The sequence below is a fragment of the Haemaphysalis longicornis genome, unplaced genomic scaffold (genome assembly GCF_048455015.1).
Source record: "Haemaphysalis longicornis isolate Haplotype H1 unplaced genomic scaffold, Haemaphysalis longicornis Haplotype H1 scaffold_1, whole genome shotgun sequence".
NCBI classification, from domain to species: Eukaryota; Metazoa; Arthropoda; class Arachnida; order Ixodida; family Ixodidae; genus Haemaphysalis; species Haemaphysalis longicornis.
In genome coordinates, this window is record NW_027526203.1 from 202,229,033 (window position 1) to 202,250,101 (window position 21,069).

The 21,069-nt window shown below is 43.5% G+C and overlaps 2 protein-coding genes across 3 annotated transcripts in view; one reads left to right on the top strand and one right to left on the bottom strand.

The window, feature by feature from the left end:
• The window catches only part of LOC144156445 (uncharacterized), a 63,401-nt gene extending 59,658 nt beyond the window's left edge, over positions 1-3,743 (top strand). Inside the window, exon 7 of the mRNA XM_077688376.1 lies at positions 3,703-3,743. Coding sequence (XP_077544502.1) covers positions 3,703-3,743 — 41 coding nt within the window. The remainder of the gene's footprint in view (positions 1-3,702) is intronic.
• A 3,118-nt stretch (positions 3,744-6,861) lies between these two features.
• Positions 6,862-21,069, bottom strand: part of Mal (molybdenum cofactor sulfurase) — a 65,520-nt gene continuing 51,312 nt past the window's right edge. For both annotated transcript variants that reach the window (XM_077672835.1, XM_077672827.1), the window contains 3 exons: positions 14,671-14,742; positions 14,430-14,596; positions 6,862-8,328 (listed from right to left, as the gene is read on the bottom strand). In XM_077672835.1, coding sequence (XP_077528961.1) covers positions 14,452-14,596; positions 14,671-14,742 — 217 coding nt within the window. In that variant the 3' untranslated portion in view covers positions 6,862-8,328; positions 14,430-14,451. The remainder of the gene's footprint in view (positions 8,329-14,429; positions 14,597-14,670; positions 14,743-21,069) is intronic.

Consider the following 21,069-nt stretch of genomic DNA (forward strand, 5'->3'; position numbering starts at 1 on the left):
TCCACTTTAGTGGGTGGCCTGGTTGAATGGGAGAGGCCAGCAGCTGCCCGTCCATGGCCAGCCTCTACTCAAGCTATCGCTGAAACCAGCCGCTGACTGGCTGGCTTCCTGTGCAGGGAGGCTCACACTCTTAACTGTGCAAGTTTGGGAGAAGTCAAGCCGATAAGATCGCTGTTTGTGCCGAGCTTGGCACTTCTGTTTCGAAATTTGGTGTGCATAAGGTAAATTTCTATTGTTCATTCACGTTTCTTTTTTAAATTTTGTTGCTTCGAGTACTATTGTGCTTTCATGATAGGGCTGCGAATTTTAGGCAATCTGTAGGCAGCCATAGTTGAATGCACAGGAAACATAACGTTTTGTCTAGCTTGAAATGTTCCAGAGGGTACGTGGAAGTGCCAGCTAGCAATTTTAATGAAAGGTTTTTACCTCCTCAATTGCATGTAAAGAGGAGGCAAAGCCCTGCACCCTCGCCAGTTGATAGCCTGGTAGTGCTTCATAATTTATTCCATAATTACCGCATGGCTCTTATTTCCCTGACCTTTCCCTAGTGTCATCTGCCTTTTTCAAACCGGTTATTCAACCAAACATCCTGCATGTGTTCTGATTATGTATTTTGATAGGCTAGTTCCTGTTTATTGTTGTGTTTGGCTTGGAAGTCAACACAACTAACCACAATACTTTCATGCCCACTCAGTGGGATGGGCCAGTGATGGTGAGAGCTTCTCTCAAAGGCTTACAGTGGATTCACAAATTCTGATTGTCTGTGACATCAATACACCCACCCAGAGCACCCTGCGGAATTCAACTCGACATTAATTCTTGTATTCACAGCTGGTAAGGAGTGCTTAGTTGTCTGCTCTCCGAGTGTTTGAGGGAAGTGAACAGTAAAAGTTTCCGATTGCTTTTTAACTCTGCACTCTGTAAAAAACAGTTCCGGCTAATTGCTTAAGTGAATATGTTCATTCGTACCGGTCATAATACAGTGTCACATATTTATTTTGCAACAATGCATATCCCGGCAGAGCCCAACTGCTAGAAAGCACATTCTCGGGTGGTGTATAGATATGTTGTGTTATGTGCCCATTAGCTTTTTTAAAAAAAAAAACAGGCACTGAAACTATTTTTTGAGCTAATAAGCCTAAAAATAGTTTAAGGAGCACATCTATGAGGAAATTATTCTTGTACAGCTTGACATTACCCCCTCCCGAGAGTACTTAATACCTTGTGCAGGAACTGGAGCCAAGGACACAGTGTGTGGATGTGAATGTCTTTGTAGGTGTTTTTGAATATTGCAGTACAGCTGAACGGTGTACGTATCATGGATGGCCTCAACAATAAAATGACTCTAATGAATGTACTTCTGCTTTGGTATCAATGGGCAGCATGTGAGCATTGATAAGTGCTTTGCTTTTGAGATTTTTGTTACACACAAAGAGGCTATGTTCAGGCACTCTATCAAATCGTTATGAAAAAACACAGGAAAGGAACTGGACAAAAAGCTGCGAACACATGGACACTACATGTGTTCATCACAGCACCTTTCCTTGTACTTTTGGTTTATTAGCGCTGTATTTTTACCACAAATATAGACTAACTCTCCCATCTTCACACCTTAAGCCACAAAGAAACATGGTGTTTGTATATGACAAATGATTCTATCAAACTTCCGTGGCTGTGCAAAATGTCAGTGAGTAGCTCTACTTCCTCTGTACAGTGAATGGTGTGAAGCTCCTTTTCCAAACAAAACACTGGGGTTTTTCTGCATGATACACAGCATTGAAAAAATGTTGAGTAAGCAAGTGATACCCTCTAGCACTACACTGAAGTCCCACAGGAAAGCCAAACCACCAGTGATAGCATACTGCTTGTTATAAATAGCAATTGAAGTTTGAACGCGGTTTTTACAGCACTTAAGTGGCCTGTTGGAAATCATTGGCTAAAACTAAACAAAAGCAATGTTTCATACAACTGCAATAATGTGAAATAGCAAAAGAATGGTTTGGGCTCTAAATTCAGCAGTCATGCTCCACCTCGGAATGTATGTTTGTAGAGCACAACTACAATAAAGGCATGGGAAAAAAAGGTGGGAGTTGAGTTACGCCCAAGGTATTGGTAAAAGAATACTTACGAAAATTTAGTAGTTTAGATACCCTGAAACAATATGGGGAACCTCACTTGCCCTGGTTTTAAGTTTATTATAGTACTGAGCTTAGTGTACCCGACATAACACCATAGAAGAATGCTATGCCTGCATGGACACAGCAGCTTTTAAGGTATAACCCACATGTTTTATTCGAACAGAGATAAATAAGAGAACATTGCATAAGCACTTCATTTATACGTAAATTAGAAAAAGCAGGGTTTTTAAAGTGAATTGCGGAAGCATGCTAAATGTAAGGGATGAATGGCGAGTTGATGTTGTTACTAATCACAAATTTCAACCACCTTGCCGAAAACAAACCCCTTCCGTGGAGGGTATGTGTAGTCAAGATTTTTGAGAGAAAAGCTTGTAAATGCACTGTACACGTATCCGAAAGATGACTCCCCAGCCGAGGGCTGTGAGTCGTCAGCACTCTTTTCTGTTTTGATGATCAAGGGCTGTTTTTTGGTACCACCGCCTCTTCTCACTTTAGCCAACCATCTTTCTTAGTCACTGCATTCATGTGCTTGCTGAGGGAGCTAGCAAACACAGGGACCAACTATAAGCTGAGTTACTTCAGGCTCGCACAATTGCTGGAAAGGCTATACAATGTTTTCAAGATCCCCAACTGTGAGCTTTCACTTTTTCTTGCAAAAAAAAAAAAAAAAAAACCCATTAGATAAGCCTTTGACAACGGTCCCAAATCACAAAATGAGTATTTTGTGCCCAAGGTGGCCAGTTAGACCAATCTAGTCGGTTCACACACGTTGAATGCCTCGCACACAAATCGATCTATGAAAACCTATGTTTTAAACCTTCTTTATACTTACCAACACTTACTGCATTGGCTTTTTGCATGGCATTGTGTGGGTGGGTTACTGGTTTCCACCTATGGAGACTGATGGTTGAATTGAGTGTCCAGTCCTGCTGTCAAATTCTTTTGGAGACTTGCACTGCCCTGGAGTGTACCACTGTGGATTCCTTGAATTTTATGTTGGCCATGAGAAATCCTAGTACAAGCCACCGTTACAAGCCACTGAAGCTGGCTGACAAGTGGGCATTTGTTTAGCAACCAGTTTCGTGGCACAGTAGGCGGGCTATTAAAGGGGCCACGAAGAAAAAAAATACAAGGTTCGTTCATTTAAAAGACTTCCTTGCCCCAATAACAAATGACATCAATTTTATTGCAAACTTCAAACAACTAATATATACAGAACATCAGTAAAGCAGTGAGAGCTCCATCTATTTCTCTATGACATCACAGAATCTTGTTTGTGCAACTGACAGCCAGCGACCTAATCCACCGGGGGAAAAAAAAAAAAAAAAAAAAAAAAAACAACATAACTGGGCGATTGCGGAGGGGCCTCCATTCCATTTGACCATGTCACTTGAGTGCTAACGTACAAGTAACACACTAATAACTGGGTTTATAGCACACACCCATATCACGTTACTCCTCCCCATATTACATCAATGTAGTTTGAAATTGGGATGTTTTTCACCATTTTGGCTGAACTCTCCCCATGACGCCCTTGACCTTTGCCCATGAATTACATTTGCAGCGTGCTCGCTGCTGGTGCCCATGGACACAAACCATCTATAGATGCTTTCAGGTACCAGGAACATCCCAAGATTTTCCTTGGTTAAGATTTCTCTTTAACATCGATTATTGAGCCTGCACAGAACCCATGGGTCTTCATATGCTGGAGTGCATGTATGTGTGCTACACACAATGGTTGGCCAAGTGTATACTCTTCCTATTACCGTCTGTACAGCCTGTAAACCCTACCGGCTGGGTTTCCAGAATCAAATCCCGTTGCATGAAGGGACTCCGTAAAATCTGGCCAACATAGCATATGCCGCCAGATATACAGCGAGATGTGAAAGTTATGACAGCGCAGCAGCTATGGCATGAAGTGCCTAGCTAGCGTACCTTTTTAAGGACCCAGGGCCTAATTTGTCGTAGAATCATGTATGTGCCAATGTGAGAAGCTGAATGACGGAAACTACCCAGCCACGTTCTGGACCATGGGATACGAGACACTGCCATTGGTCTCGCTCTTTCACATCCTTCGTGTCGCCGATGTATTTCTGCCACATTTTATTGCAGTGAAAAGGCCGACCACTACAGCTGCAATAATTGCTTCCGAAAAAGCTTTTCAGGCGCTGAATACATGCATTTATGATGCAAGAGGCGCATGCTCACAAGACTTTTCTGCGCTCGAAACATATCCTGGGTGAAAAATTTTAAGCCACAGTTTAGTCTACTTGAAAATATATACAAAAAGTGCGACAAACTGACGATTTTCGAGTATTCTTTGCTAATCTTCTTGAAGGGGAAACTACTGTACTGGGTCATACGCGGTACATGTGGAGACATCAAAGATTACCTTTCCTAGCTATTTTTGGTTTGTACTTGTAATGCGCACATGCGCCCAGTAAAAAATCAGTTGCCGCGTCTAGCCTTCATCCTGAGCGCTGTACGTTCCGCCGTTCGTTTGGCGCTGTTAAGATGTCATTTCGAAAACACATACCGTGATTTCAGGCCACCCATTTAAGCATTCTGAACTTGCCGTGGTGCAAACTGTTGATAGCAGATGCCGCCACGCCGACATGCCTCAGCACACTCACATAATTACGCTCGAACTGTGTCTTTCCTAGCGCGAGACGTGGGTTGTCCGACGGGGCCACTCAGCTGCGCGATGTCGTCTCACGTATGCTTAAATTATACACAGGCACCATCGCGTACATCAAGCGGTCACTGGTCAACATTACTCGAGAGCGGGTATTTTGCTACCGTCTGAAAAGGGTGGCTTGGTCCCTGCACAATACTTAAACACAAGCAACGTTCTCACAATTTCTCATAGTGCTTCTAACATTATCAACTTTGCTTTATCTACGTTGTTAACACAAAAAATCAGGGCTTTCGGATACACGATACTGCCATACAGTGGCAGCAGCAGCAGTGCCGTGTGCTCCCGCAAAAACAAAAATGGTTTGTTTAGAAAACTTCTAGCAATTGAGTGGCTTTTCAAATTTCTACTAAAATATAAAAGAAATGTGCATTTCGTATTATACTATGCAAAATAACAACTGGTATTAATATGACGTCAGTGATGTTTTCTGGACGTCATGTGGGGCAGGAGCCACCACAAGGAGGCTCTGTCTTGTGCCCCGTGCGGGGTTGCTACCTATGCGGTTAGTTTGAAGAATGTGATGGCAACGGCGGTACAGCGCGGTGGAGTAGCAGAGAAACCCCGGGCAAACGCGTTCCTGCACCCGGCAGAGCACCGTGCAAGTTGCCGGAGAGGCGCGAGCCCTATGGGACAGGTTCCCCAACTTCCGTCACAGGCCGCTCTGAACTTGTTTCGGCAACTCTCCGCCAGATGCAAACGTCGTCTGTACACAGCTACTTTGAACGACGGCACCTAGTGTGCTGTGCACTTACAAAGCATAGGATTACTTAGAGATGTCCGCGCAACTAACGCACTGCTACTGCACCATCTGCTCACTTTCCATGTATTCGGCAAGCTTTATGCAAATCGCGCTTTCAAAGAGCATGCCTTGTAGAGGCAAGAAATTTTATCGCATAGCACCGAGTAATTAAGATTGCATCAATAAGATCTCTCCTCCATACAGTCAACTCTGGCCGCCATATTGAATTCCACAACCGGATGTTTATGTTAGTGAAGCTTCCGGTAAAGCAACTGCCAGCGTTTTTGGTGTGTTCTTGCAGTTGCATGTCTTTTAACAGCACCTCCGTTATTTAAAAAGAAAAGATGTTCTGGATTTTTTGCATGCAGTTGGTGTGTGCTTATTGCATTTTTTTTGTTTACGTTCTAAACCACAGGGGAGAATATTTTTACCAGTTTTACTACCCCTTTGTTGAACCGATGAGCAATCATTGCAATCTGTCAGTGGTTAATGCAAGCCATCATTCCACCGCATATCCTTAATGTTTGCCGTGGGCTTTCGAAGGAGTGTCTCATTGCTTTCTTATCCTGGTACCACAGTAAGCTGCCCTCACACTAAGTAGCGCAAGCTCATGCATGGCGACTAGTGAAAGCCTTTCTTCCGCAACGTATCGTTCACACTTCACACTCACCATGTGCTTTCAAAGAAGGGCTTTATCGTGGTCCATGATGGTGGTTATGCCATGTTTTAATGTCCCATTATTCATGCCTGCAAAGTGCTCGCTTCGGAGTTCAGAGGCGCTATCTAGTTGTTGCCTACGATTGCACTACAACTCTAGTGCAAGTCATTCTTCAAATGCGTATAAAGTCTCCTCCCGATTCCTGAAGTACGACCTCATAGCGATTCGGCGGCTGGACTGCTGCGAATGAGAGTTTAAAACTTTCTTCTTTAAGTTGTAAAAAGAGCGCCACAACTCCCAAACATGCAAAGTAGCTTCTGCTATTGCACAAAACTCTGTAGAAAATCAAGGCCTGGAAAAAAAAAAAAAAGACATTCGATTTGATATTCAGCTTTCTTTCCTAATTCAATTCAATATTCGATCCGAAAACTATTCAGTATTCGCACACCCCTACAGGATACTCTTCAAGATCCAAGAGTGAAACTGTTTTTGATTGAACTAGCTTTTGTAAGCGCTAACTGCATATAAACATTTTCATTACTGCCCCAGCTGTTCCACAACTATACCAGAGACAAGGCAGCTGTGGAAGTGTACAGTGAACAAAATGAAGGCAACAAGGAAAGACGCTGCAAAAAACGCTTTATTGTGAAGCTCCAACATTGTAGTAAGATGTGCGAAAACTAAGAACGTGCACAATACAGAGTACAGGCTATCTCCTGCTGCCCTCGACTGCTGCAAGCTAAGTATGCAGGTGGTACATGCTTACAAGAGAGGAATGCCTAAGTTAGAGCTGTGGCCAGTAGCTTGCTGCGGCAAATCTTCACCAGCATAATGTGACCGAAATGGTGCAATAGGCTTGGAAAGTTCTCCAATCAACAATTTTTGAGGCATAAGAGGCGGACCTGAGTCCAACAACGTAAACGAAGGAGCTTACTCAGCACAAAAAAGAAAGGAAATAACATGCGAACTGGTTCCTTGCAACACTTTGGCCAAATAAAATTTGTTCCAACTTCTGGAAGCTGACACTGCACAGAATTGCACCCAGAACATATACCATGCCAAAACATACCACTGGCAGCTGCACATTCAGGCATTGAGTTTCATCCTTGCATCGTTCGCCTTTCATGCTTCACTATTGCACGAAAGCCCAATTGCCAACAACCTGGTTTGATTGATTGTAGGGTTTAACGCGCCGACGCAACGCAGGCGATTAGGCGCGCCGTAGTGGAGGGCTCCGGATTAATTTTGACCACCTGGGGATCCTTAACGTGCACCGAAATCTCGTACACACTGGTGTTTTTGCTTTTCGCCTCCATCAGAAAAGCGACCGCCGTGGCCAGGAATCGAACCCGCGACCTCGCGCTCAGCAGTGCAACGCCTTAGCCACTGAGCCACCGCGGCGGGTCCAACAACCTGGTGACATCCAGATCGTTCTTGAGACGTTCTCATTTTTTACGAATAGCTGGCTGATGTTAACCTTTCATCCAAGCTTCAAAAGCCCACTACACTAAAAGCGTCTATCTTATGAGGCCATAGGTATTTTTACGTCGCGAAGTAGCTGGACGCAGACAGACACCTAACCACTGTCGATTTCCTCACATGAACTACTACTACTGTCTATACGCCCATAATTGCGGGAGGCCATGGTGCTACTGGAAGGTGTGGCTCCTCCAATATGCTGCGTACTGGTGTTTTTGCTTTTCGCCTCCATCAGAAAAGCAACCGCCGTGGCCAGGAATCGAACCCGCGACCTCGCGCTCAGCAGCGCAACGCCTTAGCCACTGAGCCACCGCGGCGGGTCCAACAACCTGGTGACATCCAGATCGTTCTTGAGACGTTCTCATTTTTTACGAATAGCTGGCTGATGTTAACCTTTCATCCAAGCTTCAAAAGCCCAGTACACTAAAAGCGTCTATCTTATGAGGCCATAGGTATTTTTACGTCGCGAAGTAGCTGGACGCAGACAGACACCTAACCACTGTCGATTTCCTCACATGAACAACTACTACTGTCTATACGCCCATAATTGCGGGAGGCCATGGTGCTACTGGAAGGTGTGGCTCCTCCAATATGCTGCGTACTTGCCTAAAGGGTGCTGAAGAGAACAGAGAAGCGAGGAAAAAGCTTGCCATTAGAGGTATGCGAACACTTCATAGAAAGAAAAGCAGGCATGCAGTACCAATGCCCAGCTTTCTTTTATGATCACGTTTATTCAGTGCACTTTTCATAGGCACAAGGATGCGCTTGAAAAGGGTGCTCTTATCATAGACGCACCCAAGGTAAGTTGAAGGACTCGACTATTTTTAACCGTCCCTCATCCTTCTGGTGAGGTGGCACAACGTTCAAAGCCTATCTAACCGCTTTTTAAAAACAGTGTTGTATGGCATTAGCTATTAATGGGAATTTGTCAGACCTCCGTGCAGTATAGGGAAATGGTGGAGCACTAGCACTAGCTGTGGGATAGTACATTCAATCCACAAGCGCAGGCTGCTTCATATGAGCAGAAGATATATATAGAGAGAGCCTGCATGGCTTTGCAATAAAGGCATGCACCTGTGCGAGAGTGTTTGCAATGGTTTAGACAGCTGAGAGCCCCCAGCAGTGTAAGCAGATCAAATGAGCAACAGTAACACATTAGCTGTGGAAGATAGCACAAAGCTGTGTCCTATGCTAACAGGGTACACATAGGCACTGTGCTGCATATCGACGTATACAGCCTTACCACAACCAAGAACACATGTAATGACATGAAATTTGTGAGCAGCAAGCAGCAAACAGCAGTGGCTCAAAACAAACAATACAGAATGGTACGTACAACCATTTTCAGATTATGAAGCCATCCTGGTTATAATATAAATCCGAAAGTGCTTTCATCTTCCCATTTTTGCGCTCTGTATCAATGTGTGCTGTTCCACTACACAGATCACAGACTAACCAGAGCCTTCCCTCTACTCCAAAAATGAAATCTGACTCCAGAGTGTCGACCAAACTGTGTTCCATGCGTAAATTCATTTACACAATCAATACTGAAGCTTTCAGCACCTTAGTGGTCGCCCAAGAATTTTTTATATGCCCGTCAACAAGTGGTGTTCTTACCGTTTCCAGTTCCACATTTCTCCACAAAAAATGCCTAAAGTGTCCCAGTTTAAAGCAGCAGTTTTTCGATAGCTGTCAGTGAACCCCCTTCAATTTGTGAGTGCATTAAGTATCACTGCAATATTCCTGTAGCTTTGCAAACTGGCATAGTTTCACACGCTTATTATCATCTCTAGGCAAGCTTACAGATAATGGAATTTTTTACTACTAATTTCGAGTAACATCGGTTATAAAAAAATCTTAATACAATTGAACCTCATTAGCAAAGACATGGATGTAAGAGACAATCGGGTATAAGAGACACTATTCACCCACATGGTTAGCTGCCCCACCTTTCCCATTACTTTGACCTCCTTTATAACAGACGTCGAATTCAGAAAACAGTTGGTTATAAACAGGGTTCGTACAGGCTTCAAAAGCAAAAATTCAAGGGCTTTCAAGGACCAGAAAACACATTTTCAAGGCCCCCATCTTATGTTTTATCTGGGATTATTTATAACTTTTTCAACACAATGCAAAATTTTGATATTGCCTAATACCTAAGAACATTAATGCACATTTAGATAGGCGCTATGGGTTCATGAATGCTCCCCAGCTTTATTTTTTATTTCATAGTTTGTATTTAGAGGTTTTTCTTTTTTCTTGGTGTTTTGCTGAGGCTGTTTGATTTTTATAGTAGTTTGTATTTAGAGGTTTTTCGTTTTTCTTGGTGTTTTGCTGAGGTTGTTTGATTTCAAAACTTAGTTAATGGTGCCTGCATCTCCTGCTTTGTCAGCAAGAGTATCAGCTGAAATTAACTCAGCAAGTGTTGCTGCAAGGCAGGATGAACTATGTACACGTCCACCATTTGCACGTAAAAGCAAACGCAGATGGAGCGCGAGGCACAGCAAACATGCAATGAAAGGCCATCCACAGACTAGATGGAACATGCAAGATAGAGAACAGAAGCCGGCTTTCACGGGATTGTATCGTGACATGAATTCTATTGAGGAGTGCTGCTCCCAATGTTGCCTCGTAATACCATATTTACTCGCGTAATGAACGCACTCGCATAATGAAAGCACCCCCAGCTTAAGCCTCCAAAATTAGGTTTCTTTTTCTCCCGCGTAATAAACGCACGCCCAACTTTCCAACCCTGCAGTACCACACATGGCCGTACTGTAGCTTTCCCACTTTACTCACTCCAGCTGATGATGATGGCGCATGCAACCTAGCCCCACCTCGCACTAAAAACGAACAAACACTTCGGCACGGCAACCTGGGACAGACAATCACAACGACGCTCTGTCGGCTCAGTCTGCTGAACGCCTCAGTTCTACTTTTTTCGTGATAGCTTTGTTGCTTGCTTGCTTTTTAACTCGTCTTCCAGTTTTCAGTCGGCGATGGGCTGAAATGTCAGTTATCAGGCCAGTTTTAAGTTAAAGGTTGTGGAGTACACAGTTAAGCATGGGAACCGTGTTGGAGGTATACATTTCGGAATTGATGAAAGGAAGCCTTGACAAACGAAGACAAGTGTAGTTCAATAAAAACGCGGTCTGTTCGGAAATTGTATACGCTTATATGTACTGCGAAAGGTAGGTTATCTAATGCCTTATCTAGTTTCGTTGCGGCCTTCTTTCGTCACTCTTGAAAAGTTTCTGGAAAATTACCCCGCACAGTAAACGCACCCCGAAGTTTGCTTCTGTTTTAGGGGAAAAAAAGAGTGCATTCATTACGCGAGTAAATACGGTAAAAGAATACACAACTCGTAATTTCACCCAATACACTGAAACTTGATTGTTACATGTTCCTTTACATTTTTGACACCTAAAATTCACGACATACACTTTAAATTCTAGTGAAAAGATAGGGCCATTGGTTCTCTCCAGAAAAATCAAGGGTTTTCAAGGACCCTTTAAAAATTCCAGGACTTTCCAGGCCTTGAAATTTACACTTCTAAATTCAAGGGTTTTCAAGATTTTCAAGGACCTGTGCGAACCTTGTATAAAGGACACGTTATCCTCGAGTTTTGGTAAGCAATCTCACTTGTAACAGACGTAACAGGTAGCTAACTGTAGTTGCGTCCATTGTGGAAACAATGGGGGACAACAGACGCATGCAGTCGCTGTTTGATATAACTTTAGCAAATGCAAAGTGGTTCACTCAGCTATGAAAAGACAATGAGAAGTCCTAGCAATAGAGATGCAACGTACAGAAGCGGTTAAAGCCTACCAACAAGCATACAAGCGCGACCGCACATGCGGGGTTCTGCGCAAGCCAAGAATACCTGTAGTGCACGGTGGACTCTCCCAATCAAAAAGCATTGTACATGTTGAGTCCTGCAAGCATGATGAAAAGCCAGAGCACACAGTGGAAGAATCCGTGTGCTCTGGCTATTCATCAGGCGTGCAGACTCAACATCTAAGATGCTTCTTCTGCAGATAGTTTAAGAAAAGAAAGCTCGAAGAAGCTGCTGTAATAAACAGTGAAAATACAGTCATAAAGCAAACAGAATCAGAACTACAGTTGAACCTCGTTATAAGAGACACTGATGTAAGAGACAAATGGGTATAAGAGACACTATTCACCCACATGGTTGGCTGCCCTATCTTTCCCATTAAATTGACCTCTCTTATAACAGACATTGGATGAAGACAGTTGGTTATAAGAGACAAGTCATCCTTGAACTTTAATCAACAATCTCACTTGTAACAGACATTTTAACTTCAGATGCAGTGCCACCAGTCACTCATTGCAGTTGCTTTTATTGTGGAAACACAGGTGGACGACAGACGCCTGCAGTCGCTATTTATTATAACTTCAGCAAACACACAGTGGTTCAGTCAGCTATGAAATGACAATGAGAAGCCCTGCCAAAGGAAATGCAAGTGACAGAAGTGGTTGAAGCTTACTGCCATCCATTGAATGGAGTGCGATCGCACATGCGGGCTCTCCCACTTGCGTAGCTCCCAATCAAGAAGCACTGCAGATGTTCAGTCATGCAAGCGTAATGAATAGCCTGAGGACACAGCGGAAGTTGTGCGCTCTGGCTATTCATCAGGCTTGTGAACTCAACATCTACGATTCATCTTCCACAAACAAGGAAAGGAAAAAAAGCTTGTAGAATCAGTTGTAAAAAACAGTGTAAATACAGTCGTGAAGCAAACAAAGTTTCATAAATTCTGGGGCCAAACATAATTAGAATAAATCTTTTGAAACATGCTGTAGTGTTCTTTTGAGCTTATTTTAGTCATACGGTGCCGACATTGAACTATGGGTTGATCAGTTAGTGAAAACATGGTACCCTGCTTATAAGAGACATCTCTTATAAGAGACAGAAACTGCTCCCCGGTAGGTGTCTCTTATAAAGGGGTTTAACTGTACTTTATAAATTTTGGTAGCAAAACAAATTATAATAAACCTTTTGTTCATGCTGTAGCATTCTTTTGGTCTTAGGGCTCCTATATTGAACTAGGGGTTGATCAGTAAGTGAGAACATGGTACCCTGCTTATAAGAGACCTCTCATATAAGAGACAGAAACTGCTCTACAGTAGGTGTCTCTTATAAAGAGGTTCAGCTGTAAACAAAAAGGTATTTTGGAATGACAGTTTTTCCTACTCACTGCAGTTGCTTAGCAGACATCACGCTTCTAAGAACAATGACATGGGTACATTTCTTATGAGTGGCAGCCATTTCTCTGATTTTAGACCTGGTTAATTCCCAGCCACTTACTACAGTGTATCTCTTAGTTGATGCGTAGCTTCAGCATTTCAACAAGAGTTTCATTTTATTTATCCTATAAGCAGTTACAGAACTTGTTGATGTGTACTCACCAGACTGCCAAAAAAGAAAAAGCACGGGATCTAGAAAAAGGTATATGCACTGAAGTACAGAGGCTAATGCACAGCTGAGCTTTCGTCATGGAGCTACCAGGAAAATGTTCACAAGAAACATATTAAAGGGGGATGAATAGGAAAACCAACTAAAAATTGGATTTTTTATCATGTGCCAAAATATTCAACACTCTTTGAGAATGTCACCACGAAGTGGCATCCTCAGAAGCGCAACAGAAGCCATTTAAAAATGGTGCCAAATGTGCCCGAAGTGGCCCCACCTAGTTTTGCAAGTTCCGTGTGATGCACGGTGGTATTTAATTATTGTTTCTTTAAAAACGTATGATAACATTTATGTTTATAATTACTTACAAATATAGCGCACAGTTATTTGAATGTTTCTGAAGTTCACTGTAAGCCGCAATGGCGCTGCATTAGTTAAAATAGCACTGCGCCTGCATTATGTTTACGTTTGTCAGGTCAGTCGCCTATCATTCTGTTTGCACGCATGTAATTACTTTCTTTTTCGACATATTAGAGCGACCTTCCAAGCCTGAAGTCTCCTGTGCTAGTAGCATTGCCTAGCTTTTCTCGGTATCCGCGCAAGAAGCGACAATTTGAAAAAATGAAACAAAAAATTTGAAGTGCCATTTCTCAAAACACCATTTCCGCTGAGAAAAAAAACATTTTCTCTTCGACTATTTGAGTTTCCGAAACTATTTCTGTTTGAGTTGTTCATCAATGTTATATACACATTTTGAACCAGAATTAGCATCTTGTGTCCAAAACTTTTTTATTCATACTTTTTTCTCTCAAAACTCAATAAAATTTGTGTTTGTGTATATATGTATTTTTGAAAAAATCAACGGTTAAGGCCACCATTATTACTCTGGTTCACAAGTAAGTCTGAGGTATTTAATACATATAGAAAATGTTTCAGCCCTGTGCCTGTAAAAACATTTCTGAAAATGTTCCTTAAGCTGAGAAAAAAAATCTAAAAAGCTCATAATTTTTATTTTAGGAACTTTCGATATTTTTGTATGAAATTTTGCACACGATTAGTAGACACCTATTATACATATCCTCCAAAAGGTAAAGTCAATAGCTCAAAGAGAAGCGAAGTTAGCGGGAGACACAGTTGGACACCTACGTTCCCAATCTGTCCCCCCTTATAACGGCGTCCCACTGTACACAGGAATACAGTGTCACTAATTTCACTACCAGTTTTCACAGTTTCCAAATAAGAAACTTCGCAACAAGCAGTGTGGAATCTAGGTGAACACATACCCCACTCCACGGCAACCTGCACTCAGAGCAGCGGCTTTTCAGACACCAATCCATAGACCTGGTCTCCAACCGTGATGGTGCCGTCTCTGACATGGATTGAGCCTATGCCAAAAAGCGGATCGGAGCGGTACTTTTGCACCCCGTCTTTTGACTTATCCACTCTGTACCTGAAATGTGGGGCCCAGGTTAGTGCAATGGTAAAATCTTGCCTTGTGTAAGGCGCTCTGCCTTTTTCACTTACTTCCGCAATGTAACCAGTGGCTCTTTGTCAGTCCTGATGCCAGCGTCTTGGTCCACTGTAGTCAAGATGCACCTGAGCACAAAAAAGGATCTTTTACCGTTGACTTCCAGACTGCACACTTCAAAACTTCTGGAAAGGATCAAATGGTCTTGAAGGTAAAATGTAGATGAAAAATGCCGCTTTCAGTGCTATTCTCATTTGCAACACAAAAACTCTACTGGAAGTAGTAGTAAAATATTACAATTCGGTGTTCAATATTTGGCCAAATATTGAAATAATCAATAGCACCTTAAACGATATTTTTGTGCATGTGTCAAAATATATTTCCAAAAATTAATTTTCCTACCCCATCGTTAACTGCTACCCATAGTACCCTCAAACAACTGGTCAAATTCACATTAGCCATAGTGCAATAAAACTCTTGCCAGTGCATCAAAATTAAAAATATACCATTTGTCTGAGTAGTAGTTGATTTGGTCATTACGCATTAGTATTCTGGTATGATATTCTATACACCAAACAAACAATGCCATCAAACAGCCCTTCAGCATAGTTAATGCGGTACTATAAATTGATTGGTTGATTATGAGGTTTAATGCGCCGACGTTTGGTACTACAAATGGCTGCATACGACTGTCAGATTAGCCAATGGGAACCAAGGCCACAAGAAAGCAGTCAGATGAGGGAGCGGCAGCAGCAGTTTGATAGAAAATGCTGAATGTGCACAAACTGCTATTGCTGTCCCATACATTTTTATGTCCTACAGCTTGTCCCATAGGAAATTGTGAAAAGTGTAGGGGGATTGGTAAAGCTTCAATAACACGCAAAGGTAAGTTGCCGTATTTTCGTGCATATAACCCGCACAGAAAAATGCGAAAATTTCAGCAGCAAAGTAAGGGTGCGGATAATACAGTAAGACTGACTAAACCTTCCAGCGATTGCGCAAAACACACATCGACAAGGAAGAAAAAACAAGGACGAGTGCACTCTAACAACTGAAATTGACTTTCGCCTTGCGGTCAGTCTTACGGTTTTTCTGTCTACATAGCAGGTGATGTGTTGCTAGAGCAGTAGCTTTGGTGCAGCCTTTCCTGTATCAAATGTGCGAACAATATGCGATGATTATTTTTTTCTTTTCCGGTGGCCTAAAAGTGGGGGTGTGGATTATATGCAGGAGCGGGTTATATGCGCGAAAATACAGTAGTTGGTTCGAGTTCATAGCGGCAACTTTTGCGCCCACTACAAGGGGGGGTACCCCTTGGGAGGGGGTGGTGGTAATTTTCTGGGCCGCTTGGGTTGGCTTTAAAGGGCCCAAGAAACATTCTATTCAATAAATTACAAAAGGCTCTTGGTGTTTCATAGCATCAACTGGACAATGATTATCTCCACAGTTTGGCCCTATGATTTGAGTGTTAGTGATGTCATGAGTGAACGCTTTCTCCATGCGCTTTCAAAACCGCTAGATGCAGGCCCCTTCTACCAGTCCACCCGCCTTTCGGTTTCTACCTGTGTGCTGCTTCGCATTTCTCCCACACCTTCATTACTCAGTGCCCTTACTTTGCACGATGACCCCTTCCCATGGAGCAGACATGAATTAGCCGCCGCAAAACTAGAGGAAAGCAAAAAACATACAGCAGTTGTTTGTTTGAGAGTACAGTTAACGGCCAAGGTAAACAAAAAATTTGATGAATTTGCACTGCGAACAGTCGACCACATCTTTCTGCTCTGAACATCTGATGACGGCTAAAGGCTTCCCCCTTGAATTAGGGTGATGGCAAACGCCATCTTACCTGCGTAAGTAACTTAGCTACAGCTGTCATTCTTGTAAAACTACAGCTTATTTTTTCTTTTTTATAATGCAATGAAACTAACTGTGGTTGTGATGAGCCTGTAACTGCCCCTTTCCAGCTTTTTTGCCATCAAGAGTCTAATCGCCTTTTGCTAATCTCCGGTGCAGACCATTTAACATTTCCATTAACCATAAAACCCAGTGCATCAGGAAAGTGGACTTTCCCTCCACTTCAGGTTGGTTGGATACTTTGGCATTCCACTACTATGTGATTGATTGTTTCCGTACCTTCTCCACAGCATTCACGCACCTCATCCTGTGGTGAGTACTTGCTCATGTAAGTGCTTGTCCTCGAGCAGCCAGCTCAAGCTTCAAAAAGAAACACCCTCTTTTTAGTGTTATCCTAAATATTTTCCTTTTTAATTCCTGTTTGCCTGCTTTATAGACCCCAATGACTTTTTAGTTTCTATCTTTTAAACTCACCCAACCGTCTGTTTCATTCACTTCCTTCTTTAAGTGGCCACTGAGAGTCCATTTGCACCACCAATTTTGCATTGTCTTCAGCTTCCTCATCTTCTGCCATTAAGTCGCCATGCTTTTATGGTACAGTAAAGCCCGCTTATATCGAACAGCGCGAGGATTGTAAAATAGTTCGATATACCAAAAATTCGATATAGAAAGTGAAGCAAAACAACAACAACAAAAAAAAACTTGTATGCGAGCAATCTTGCCGACGCACTCACGAGCTAACGCTGAGCTCTTACCACCCTGCAGTTCACTATTGATACGACACTTTCTCGGAAAGAAAACATTAATTTATTGGGGCGGAAGAACTGCGCGAGTGTAGCCTGCTTCTTGGAGCACAATGCGTTGCTGGTGACTGCTTGCTCCACGGTATCTAAACAGTCGACAAGCACAAGACCGCTGCCCTCAATGGCACTGCAGTATCGCCGTAGCAGGGCCACGGCAGCGACGGCTTCGCTTGTGCTCGGAAGCGATACGGAGTCCTCGGCGTCTTCAACAGAGTGGAGACAAGCATGGATACAAGCGAATAACGGCAAACCCAGTGAACCGAGAAAGTGCAGACAGCGAGTGGCGTGGACTTGAAGTTCGGTAACACCGCAGCCCGCAGCACCCAATGTGGCGCTTTCAGCTCCAAGGGCATGCATGCGTGGAGCTGGTCCACTCTGCCACGGCCGGTTTGGACGCGCCCGAGCTTGAGCTCGCGCGGGAGCCGCAAGCGACACCCGCACCACCGCTGCGCGCCGATGTAATGTGGGAAAGCCTGCTGCATGCCTAAGGAGAGCGAAAAATCCCGCACGGGAGAGTTCGATATATCCACTGTGAGCAAAATCGCGTTCGCTATAAAAAGTTTTAAATGTATGTAGTAAGGGTTCGATATAGGTAATAATTCGATATATCCGTGTTCGATATAAGTGGGCTTTACTGTACAGGTACCTATGCACTTGCCTTACCCATTTCTCATTGTCTAGGCTTCTAGGGCTCTCTTTGAAATTTATTTTACTTTGCCCTTCCCAGTTTCAAAAAGAGGCCCAGCCCATATCCCCCTGCACTCCTCATTCGCGGTCTTACCCTGAGCTCCTAGTACCTGCTCCTGGTTCACTTCCAGTCCAGACAGAATCTCTGACATTACGCATATTAAGGCATTTGAAAATGTGAGCACCAGCACCACTACCTCTCTTCGAATCCCTCATACTATATCATATTTATTGTACCCCAGAACGTTTCACCATAGCCATGTTGCGCCCAAGGAGGTTGTATAAGAAGTTTTATACAACCTCCTTGGTTGCGCCTCATGGGTATTTCTTCACGAGTAATTAGGTCGCACTCACTCTCCTACGATTAGTGTGACCCAAGATGGTGATGCCCTCTGGTGTTTTATGAGCTGATACGGTGGAACCCTGATAATACGACTTTCAAGGGACCGCGAGAAAGCGTCGTATGACCGGGGTGTCGTACGACCGGGGCACGGGTAAATGTAGGCCTAGTAGACGGTGTCCCGCAACAGGTAAGCTAAGAATTTAGTTAAACTACTATATTAAGTGCATTCTCGCATGATTTGTGAAACTTTAGCTGAAACCCCAAGTTTAAAAAAAGCAACACCTATTCTGTGCCCCCCTCCACTGTATGGCGTCCAGCTAGCCCGCCAGCCGCGCGCTACGCAATATAAGGCCGACGTGGTCAAGCAAATTGAGAGGGGAAAAGGCGAGTGTGAAACTGCCAAGGCCAAGCGAAACGAACAATAGTACAAAGCGGAGATGAACAAAAAATGGTATTGCCGTACATTATGGATACACCCTTGGAACGGTCCCAAGCCGTCGCTATTGGGTCATAGTGCTGAACACAGCTATTTTCGTTTCCCACAAGACCCAGCAACACGAAATAGATAACATAATTCGACCTTTGCATGTAAACCATGTTGCGGCGAAAATTATAACGCGGTCTTGCTACATTGACTTGCTGCAGCGGCCAGTGAGTCGCCCAAAATGGCGGTGCCAATGGGTACGTGTCTCCACCCATTGCCTCCTCTATTTTGCTCCACCCTTGTGGCGGACGCGCGTGAATTGAGGAACGTGAATTAAGTGACAACGCAGCTTTGAGATACACTGATAAGCAGAGAGCTGAGATATAGGGAGAAAAAGTGTCGTGAAAGGAAGAAACTTGGATCGAGCGGGCGGGGAAAGCGGCTGTTCGGTCATCGTCGTGGGGTTGCGCGGTATGTTTTCGCGTTTGGCGGCGGCTCAACGGGCACTTCGTATTCACGGTCCACCTGTCACCTCAACTTTGACTAAGCGCAGTTGGTGCGTTTGCATACTGCTGCCGCGTGTCGCCATCGCAGGTTAACTCCCGCTCATGAGTACCCGCCTGTGGACCTTTGCACATCAAGCAGCATCACAGCGTCAAACGGGGGGTCAAGAATAAAGGTCAGCATGAGGCGGCAAACCGGTGTAAAATATGGGAAAAGCGCCGATTTATCCGCGCCAGGGTTCGTCGTATGAAGCGGACTGCATGCACCCGAGCGTCACATCATTGGGGTTTTTATTGCATTGTTTCTATAGGGAGTTTGCCGGGACCACGGTGATCCGTCGTACGAGGCGGGTCGTCGTAAGGCCGCGGGACGTATCAGGAGGGTTCCAATGTACTGAAATGTTCTTGTTCACAGAGGCTGCGCCTTACAGCGAATGGTGGAGCAGCCCTGGTGAAGGCGTGGGCACAGGTGCGATTACGGTGTGCCTCGGATGATAATGAAACAAATGAATTTGCAAAGTTTTGGATGAGGTACCTAGCAGTAACATAGAAAAGGTGCACTGACACACCAGCCACTGTAGTACGTAGAAATTCTGCAGTGAATAAGCAATGTAGTGCCAAATCACGACATCCTATTATGCAGCAGGGCTGCAAGCCACATTACGAAGCAACGGTCTCGGCAGACAGTTGAAAAAAAAGGTACGAACAAGAAGTACACCTTACGTTTTACGTTTGGCATCACTAAGCAGCGCTCTTGGTATTTTTTAGCGGCATGCAAATGTTTGAAACTTTCTAACATCAAAGCGAATATTGCAATATTTTATTCGGCTTAGAATAGGCTAGCACTATTTGAAAATTTTGAATAAATTTCAAAGTGTTTCGTAGTTCGAAAACATGCACTACCGATCTCCACTTGTGACGAGCTTTCCCGTGCTGCTTTAGTGATATGCAGCAAAGCGGCAAAAGGAAGGTGCTTTTGGGGAGCACAAGTTATTACCTCACTGGCATTAGGCCAATTCCATCCTTGTGCCTCCCTTTTTGCATCCTAATGTGGTGGCGCTCAAGCTGTCCAGGTCAATGCTCTCTTTAGATAAGAAAGCCCAGTTACGTGCTGACAGTTTTAGAGCCCCTGGTTTCCTGATCAACTGATGTGTAAAGTTGACCTTTTTTTTATATATATATATATAACGCGAATGTTTTTTTTTTCTCTATATGGAATATGTGAAAAACAATGAACTGATGCACCTTTACAATTCTCTACACTGAGATAAAGCTATCTGGACAAGAAAGCATTGACATTTTAGCACTGGCAAAGTTGGTTTGCTTGTTGCAGGTTTGTTTGCATTTGTTATCACCTCTGCCAATTTCGGTCTCAACTTTTTTTATACATTGATATCAGAAATGAGATGCAGAATATGCCCTTCACCGAATCCATATTGAAGACTCGTGTGTGCATTTGAGGACATTCGCAGTGCAAGAACCTTTTAAAAATTGCATTGCCAGTTTAAGGTTAGTACTGCACTGCCTTATACGTGAAATTTCCAATCTAAAACTGAGATGAATGTACATAAAACCGCTGTTCAGGTTTAAAAAAAAAATGCATTAAACCTTTGCAGACCGGAACTTTTACCCACTTTCTGGTCGTTCCGGTGCACAACTATTTAGCCAGCTTCCGGTGCCGCGAAGACTGCGCAAGAAAAACTCACAGGATATTTACTTTTTCTTTCACATTCTGTTTTACCTTTACCAATATTTGGGCAGCATGCGAAACTGCTCAAAGCATTCTCCTGGGTGCAGGCCAGGGTTGTTACTGCAGGTTTTGCAGAAAAACACAGGTTCCC